Consider the following 8,330-nt stretch of genomic DNA (forward strand, 5'->3'; position numbering starts at 1 on the left):
TAAAATATATTATGAATTATTGTTTGTATTGAATGAATAATAATTGAATTAACTTATGACGATGAGTGAGGTGAACCTAGGTTAGTAACTAGGTGAATGAACTAGAAATAACAACTTAGGTTATAAAGATGACATATGTGTGATTCTTGGACATGAAGGTACCTAGATGTGTACCGCAGACGAGTAGTCGCTTGGAATTATGAATCAAAAGGCTTTGTATGGAACATGTTGTGATGATATGAAAATTGGTGAATATGATCACCTAGTGATTAATGAGTGCAATCACGTTGAATGTTAAAACCTAATCACATATTCGAAAATAACCCTTGATCATTCACATCCTAATTGAGATGCTTATGTAAAGTATAATTGGGATGTAGGCACCAATGATTCACTCCTCACAAATGGGTTTGAGTCCCATAGAGGAGAGGTGGAACTCAAAGTGGGTTAGAGTCCCATACGAGGAAAGATACTCTAAGCGGGTTTGAGTTCCATGCGAGTGACAATTCTTAAGGTGGGCTTGAGTCCCATGGAGAACCCGAATCCATAAGAAAGTCAAATCATACAAACATTTGTAACCTGAGCTCTTGCCCTAGACGTAGGTCCGGCCGAGAAATATGTTTTGTTGCTTTTTGAATAGTGATTTATTGAGTTATGTAAAATCAAGTTACATATTTCCATGCAATGCAAATATCTCGTAGATGCTTAATTCCTTCTCTATTGTGTGAGTGTGCACATGCCTTGGTTCATTGAGAAACTTAAGTTAAGGAAGTGATAGTTGTACCTTTAGAGTCGAGTGGGCCCATAAGATAGGGAACCCACTGAGATTATTATCTCACCCCACTCTTATTGTTGTTTTTCAGGTAGTTCTTTGCGGGTTAATAGGAAGGGAAGCTTGTGTGATGATGTTTCGAAGATTTTTATTATTGTGATATTCCATTGTGGATTATGTGCATATGTGGATATTGTACATATCTAGTTTTGATTAGGCACTCTTTTATATCATGTTCCATAGTTGTATATTATTCTTTTTGAACATGTATATACAATGATGTTGATAGGAACTTATGTGTATCAATACCAATTTACACTATATATAATGTATTTATAGATTATATTATATGTGGGTGTTATAATTATATTATCATTATTATTATTATTATTATTATTATTATTATTATTATTATTATTATTATTATTATTATTATTATTATTATCAATTGCATTTGTAAATACAGTAGTCCCCTTAGTTAGCCTTAATTACTAGTGTTTTCTCTCTTAAACTAAAAAAACTTGTGGTGCTATTTAGTATATGGAAGTATACATGTTCTAATATTAGTAAGTGATGTAAAAGTAAGAGTATCAATCCCATAGAGATTATATTATCTTAAATTGATTCTCAAGATAAAACTTTCTGAGTAGTCATGAGAAAATGATAATAATAATAATAATTGGTTGTCACAGATTCAAGCTGAGCAATAATGAGTAAGATTAAAGAATTTAAATCAAGATTGAGATGTGTGTTAGGCACTGATCCAATTAATGAGTTTCATCTCTTGTGTGTGAGTGATGAGATCTCTCATGACAGATAAGGCCATAAAGTGATCTAATGGTGTATGTTTACACCTTCAAAATATATGCAACTAAGTTAAGGAACAAATTTTCATGTCTCACAATAGCACTAATACACGTCTTATAATAACTCTGATTTCCCCTATGGTTGTAATCCTTTATATCTAAAATGGCTAATCAAGTGAATAAGTCTATTATACTATTTTCAACTATATTTATCATGAGTTCCACTTGTCAAATGATTTCTCAACATTAACAAAGTTTTACCTATTTTTAAGAAGCTTAGACAAAGAAACAAATATATATATATATATATATATATATATATATATATATATATATATATATATATATATATATATATATATATATATATATATATATATATATATATATAATGCATCACTAGAATCAGCCATTTCACACAAAAGACTATTTTTCTTTAAGCTTCACATTGCTCAACATATAGAGTTTAGCTCATGGTGAGCAAGATAAATACAACAACAGGTTCTTAAAATTAACATTTCTAAACACTAACAGAAAGAAAATGAAAATCTAAGTGTAACACTTCTACTTCTTGCAATTTTCAATCAACAATGAGGGTGGCAAGAAACATAATAAGGGGGATTTGAATTACGTTTCTAAAAACAAAACCTTTTTCAAAATCAACTCAATCAAGCAATAACACGAACAAGAAAAATAACAAAGTTATTTTTATACTGGATCGTTGTTAACGAAGCTACCTTCAGTCCACCCTACCAAGGTGATTTTGCCTTCTCAACAATGACTTAATCCACTATAACCAAAAATGATTACAGACATCCCAAAGACAAATGTCTTTGTCTTATTGAGTCTATCTGACTAAAACCTAATCAATCAAGGAAACCACTCAAACAACTTTGAGATTTACAAATGTGTGTGTACAAAGAATGCTTCTAAGAAAGCAGATTAACACAAGTTAAATACAATGAATATCTTCACACAATAACGAGCAACAACTCTATGTGTGTTTACAAAGACTATCCACAGAAAATATATACTTTAGAAAAGAGTGTGTGTATGTTCAATAGCGTGAGCGTTAGCGTTGTAAATTAGAAGCCTCTTTCAATCTTTCAAGTCTCCTTTATATAGGCAGTTAAAAATCTGTTGGAAGGTAGAATTGGAATAGAAAATTGCAGTTGTATCTTGGTATAACGATTTGCATATAGGAGACACAATTATACAATAATATTGTCCTTAGCCTACAAAATTAACGAAGTGGAGGATGAGTGATCTTGTACTGTGTACTATTTTTCTGACGCAAAACCTTTTGATCTTATCTTCTAATCTTCAAAGGCTTCTAATGAAATGTTGTTGAAGCATGCTTAGAAGGATCAAGAGACTAGTTAACATAATCTTCAGAACCTCGGTCTTCAGAGTCTTGACATAGTTTCTCAGAACCTAATCTTCAGATCTTGTTCTTCAGAATCTTTAGAACTTGAACATGGAATCTTGAAGGCTGACAATCCTTCAGAGGCTCTTCAATCAGAGTCACAGTCAGAAGCTTTAGCAAAAACGTTCATCAGAACCGTTGTCTAAGATCTTTCTAGAACTTGAGAACATCTTATAAGGCACTTCTATCTCTTCAAAGTCAGAGTGTGTTGATTCCAAAATCGGATGACGTCGCACGTCAATGCTTCAGAGTCAGAATCTGTTAGCAAAAGTTACACACTAGATAAAAACCATTAGTATACAAATTTTTTCTATAAGAAATAATACATTGTTATCATCAAAATTAAATTCCAGATGCAGAACCAAATCTTGTTCTTACAAATAAGATGAGGGTTTTATCACGTTGGCAGCACTACGTTCTTCAAAAAAGGAAAGATGAGAGGTTTTCCTCACTTTTGGTTCAGACTTCTTCTCCACACAAAGTGTGTTTTTTAAAGTTATTTCTAAGGTTTCACAAGTTTTGAACCCTATTTCATTTCTCCAAGATGGTCCTTTATATCCTCCTAGATTTTAGGGTTTTCTTGAGTTATTGGATCATAGGTCTCATGATTATCCATTGATTTGGCCCATGGAATTCAAAATAGTCCCTTCTATTATCCTCTCATATCAATATTGGGTGTAGTATGTAACGCATGCAGGGGACAAAATGTTTTATGGAAGACCAGAGAGACAAGTAGCACATTTATTTCAGTTTTATGCAGTTTTTGCATGTTTTGTCATGTAGTGCTCATCCCTGTCCCTTTAGCTTTGTAACTCAACTAGTGCTTCAATCCTCAAACTTCTACCATATTTGCTTTATCATTAAGACCATTCACTCCTTTCAGCGTCTTCTGCCTCTAACGTCTGCTGGGAAGTGAAGTTGCATTCTTGGCGTGACATAACTTGTCACCAAAGTACTCCTACACAAGCACAAAATACATATAACTTACGAACACCTGGTGTGCTCCATAATAATTTACGCTATAAATAATAAAACATACTTAATTAATCCTAATTATGCTTATCAAAACAAATAAAGTTAAGTAATGAGGACTTAAATAATTCACAAATAGTCACACCCCAAACTTAAATCATTACCTATTGATAGGTGATGCGACAAATAGAAATAAATAATTAAGGAAATTTAACATGGGCAACACAAAATTCAAGTCTTACTCAACGAATTATATTTAAACATTAGAACAACTTATCATGTTAAAGTTTTATCACATTCTTCATTGTGTGTGCGCGCACGCAAACCATGACGCCCAGTGTCATGCTCGAAATCTTCATTGTGAATAGTTATGAGCAAAGGATAATAATAATGATTGCTTCTTAGAGATTCAGGTTGAGAAGTAATGAGTAGGATTAAAGAAGTTAAATCAAAGGTGAAAGACAGATTGATTAATGATCCATTAATGAATTTCATCTTTTGTGTGTAAGTGATTAAATTTGCTATGAAACATTAATGAATTTTATCCATTAATAAGTTTTATCTTTTATGTATAAGTGATCTAGTGGTATATATCTAGAACATGAAAGCATATGCAACTAAGTTAAGAAACAAATTTTTAAATTTTAGAATAAGATTATGGACGTCTTGTATGAATTTTGTTTTCCCCTTTAATTGCAATCATTGATATGTATATGTTTATTATTTATTTTCAAAAGAATCACTAATGGGTTCTTTATTTATTTGTGTTTCCCATCTCATTTATCACACCCTTTACAAGAAATAAGAGAGGAGATCAAGTTATGATAGAAAAAAGAGAAACAATCTTTCCATACATAAACATAGAATCTATATAAAACTAAACACTCTCAAATTGAAGAAGTGTCAAAAGCCTTGATAGGTGTTGGTATCAGACACAATGTCTCAATAACCGACACAAACACAACCACAAATATGTAGTTACATATAATTATTTGATCCTTTCAAATTATAAGCCATGCCATGTCTTTGTCCATGTTTCTGTCTGGACTTATAGATTAGAAGTAACATTGAGTCAATCAAATAATAACACATTCATGGGACAAAGTTAAAATTTGGATGGCATTTTACATTGCATCAACTTCTATTAAGGCAATTTCATAAGAGTACATAAGAGTAAGACTTATTAAGGCCCAACACTCAGATTCATGAATTGAATAAACTAAGAAAAAAGAACAAAGTTGCATAGCAGTGAGTAATCATCATCATCATCATTTGATATTAACTTGTATCAGGTTCAATGTGTCTGAGATGAACACCTTGTGGAAGAAGATTGTATCTGATCTTGAGCTCTTCAAATATTTTCTTTACTTCCATCACTAGTTCACCTTTTCGCTTTGTTTTCTCTCCAAACTCTTGAAAGTTTATTGTGTGTGTAACATAAAGACCCATCTTAATCTTATTTACATTCTCAATCTCCTTCACTACCAAGCTAAAATTAGGATGCCAGTATTGTGGATTCCTCTCCAAATACCTCTTTACTTTTTCTTTCAGTGCTCCAATTTTCTCTGCTGGTGTCGTAAAATCAACCGAAAACTCTACACTATCAGACATATTCGGGCTTCTGTAGTAATTGCTAATCGGTTTTATGGCGAGAACCGAGTTCGGATAATACACCTTTTCATTATTAAGCTTCAAAAATACTGTTGTCAATATATTCATTTCTTCAACCAATAGCTGCCAGATAATTTGAAAGGCATTAGGCATTGATACGCGAATCTCGAAACAACAAAATTAAATTCGGCTTCTATATTTACCTCGACACCATCTATAACACATCGATCACCAACGTCGAATGGATGCATTACAAACACGAAGATGATGGCTTCAAATATATTCTTGCAGGTGTTTCCAAACATGAAAGCCGCGAGTACTAGCTGCGATGAAAGGAATACAAGTACTTTTGTTGTTGCGATTTCCATAAGAAGAAGCCACACTAGTATGGTCACAAGTACTACAACCACTGTCACAAGCTTGTTTAATTGTTTAACAGCTGTTTTCGTGTCGCTTAACGCGTGCGCGAGCGCTCTGCGCTCTTGATATACCTTCAACTGCAAAATAAAAGCGTTTAAGTCCGAACAGAATTTTAATCCTTCGTTATGACGACGACAAAATTTTAACAGACATATAAAACCTTACCACCCAATCTGTTAAAGATTTTCTGGTAATTAGGCCTGTCTCTGCCTGTGCCAGTAGGGGAAATACCAAAATAACTTCTTCCTTAATCATGAATCGACGAAGTTCATCCTCGTCAATGTCCCTATTCATAATGAGAGCATTTTTAGCAGAATCAAGAGTCGTGGATATCAAAACAAGGACATATATACTTACGTGCAACTAGGGGAAGCAGCGACGTTTCTGAAAACATGATAGGCTGCAGCAGTTGCTTCCATTTCATTTGTAATTTCTTTATCAGTTTGTTCATTTTCTACATCATAAAAACTTTCATCTAATGAATTAGAGATTGTGGACAGCCTCGAATTCATCACAGAATCTACCAAAATCTTCATGGTCCACGACGAAACTTTCTCTTGCTTCATCTTGTGAAGCTTTGCCATATCAATAACCTCTTTCTTTGAGCCACCTTTATTGGTTACACTCCTGAAACTAAAATGGCTCAAACTCTGTGATCCCCCAACCTTCTCGGCCTCATCGATAAGTGGAGGCCCGGAGAGAGTTTGCAGAACATATTGATGGAAGATTGACTCTTGAATTCGATCAAAGAAAGACTTCACATGGAAATTCGATGCCAAAATTTTCAGCAACAATGTCTTTATAACCCATAAAAATGCTCCAATTAGAAGAGAAACAAGAGTCCATGTTACTCCGTCCAAAATCTTTTCGGCCAATTTCGATCGCTGGATCCCGTGATTGATCAAAAGCACCCATGTGAGGAGAACCAAACCGATCCAAATGAAAACCTGGACGCATTTCTTCATTCCATGGACAAAATAAAGCACTTTTTTCTTCAACAAAAAGTTCATTTCAATCATGAAAACAACAATGTGCATGAACCATCTGGTAACCAACATGCCACAAAAGGTCACCATCACAAGCATGCACCACCTCCAAAGCCCCAAACTCCAAATCTTTGTCCCTCTCACTTCCTCAACAGTTAAGCTAGCTATCAAGCTCCCCGCAATCATCACAAACACAAACAATTCGATCAAAGCCTTCGTCGTCAGTCTCTTATGCTTGCCTTTACTAAACTCAACTTTCCTGTAAATGATTTCATCAAGATCCTCCTCACCAGCAGGACCCGGAGATGCCATCAAAGGTGTTCTAGGAGTAACGACAGAAGCAATCGAAACACTTCTATTAACCAAACCAGATTTGTTATTGGGTGAATGCGAAGCTTTACTAAACGAGTTCCTATAAGGTGAACTAACAGATAACTCTTCTTGTAAAACATTCTCTTCTAGAAAAGTTCCATCAATAGAATAAGGTTGTTCACCAAATCTTGATTTCGGTTTAGAATACACTGATCTTACAAAAGATTTTCTTTTGGTAAGATTTGCATTTGTAGTAGGAGCTTTTGGAGGCTTATTTGGACTAGGACTGAACCTTATCTCAGGAGAAGCACATTTTAAAGGTGGTGACTTTGAAGCAAGCTCATTTTCAATCACTTTCAAGCCATGATCATGATGATCTTGGGCATGGCTCTCTCCAGACACATTTGAAATTGTGACCACCACTTCTCTTTTCTTCTCCATCAAGCTTACTTCACCACCTTGATGCTTATTATTACCATCCATTCACAGCCCTAAACATATAACAAAAACATAAACATGTGAAAGTTGATAAACTATCTAACTTGCTCATAAAAACCAAATCTTTAAGTAATGTTGAACAAAAAGTACAATGGATATTAGTATTAAAGACAAGAACAATAGAGCATGAAAGAAAAGAGATGATCAAGTGTGAAAAAAGTAAGCTGCAAAAGGTTGAAACACAAGTATGGATATGAAGTACTTTGGAGTAGGAATATATTATTGAACCTTTTGAATATGATTTAGATTAAATAATTAAAAGGTAACTATACTAATATATACAATACAATAGTGGGTCAACAACAATCACAATGCTTGGGTGGTAGACAGCCTCATTGTATGCCAAAAATTATAGCAAAAAAAAAAACAGAACTTTTGAATTTCAACAAAAATGTTGGGTTTATGCAACTTCTTTTTCAACAAAAGCTACCAATTAAAATATACTCCATCCTTTTCATAAAAGTGTACTCACCTTTTATTATATGTAAAAACTACAAGTGGTTGAATTGAAATGATTCTTTTGTTTT

General features: G+C 33.6%; 1 protein-coding gene across 1 annotated transcript; it reads right to left on the bottom strand.

Moving 5' to 3' along the window:
- Positions 1 to 5,038: 5,038 nt before the first annotated feature.
- Positions 5,039 to 8,051, bottom strand: LOC127087882 (mechanosensitive ion channel protein 10). The gene is made up of 4 exons (XM_051028803.1): positions 6,365 to 8,051; positions 6,173 to 6,293; positions 5,791 to 6,084; positions 5,039 to 5,710 (listed from the first exon to the last, which is right to left on the bottom strand). The coding sequence occupies exons 1-4, from the start codon at positions 7,786 to 7,788 to the stop codon at positions 5,255 to 5,257; spliced, it is 2,295 nt and encodes a 764-aa protein (XP_050884760.1). The 5' UTR covers positions 7,789 to 8,051; the 3' UTR covers positions 5,039 to 5,254.
- Between the last annotated feature and the right edge of the window lie 279 nt (positions 8,052 to 8,330).

This window comes from Lathyrus oleraceus, chromosome 5 (assembly GCF_024323335.1).
Source record: "Lathyrus oleraceus cultivar Zhongwan6 chromosome 5, CAAS_Psat_ZW6_1.0, whole genome shotgun sequence".
NCBI lineage: Eukaryota > Viridiplantae > Streptophyta > Magnoliopsida > Fabales > Fabaceae > Lathyrus > Lathyrus oleraceus.

Bases quoted from the DNA above. Each gene is read 5' to 3' on its own strand.
- LOC127087882 (XM_051028803.1), bottom strand. From the start codon at position 7,788: ATGGATGGTAATAATAAGCATCAAGGTGGTGAAGTAAGCTTGATGGAG. The intron at 6,294-6,364 runs GTAAGTATATAT...CATTATGAATAG, and splicing joins GCTGCTTCCCCTAGTTGCAC to GGACATTGACGAGGATGAAC. The intron at 6,085-6,172 runs GTAAGGTTTTAT...TTTATTTTGCAG, and splicing joins AATCTTTAACAGATTGGGTG to TTGAAGGTATATCAAGAGCG.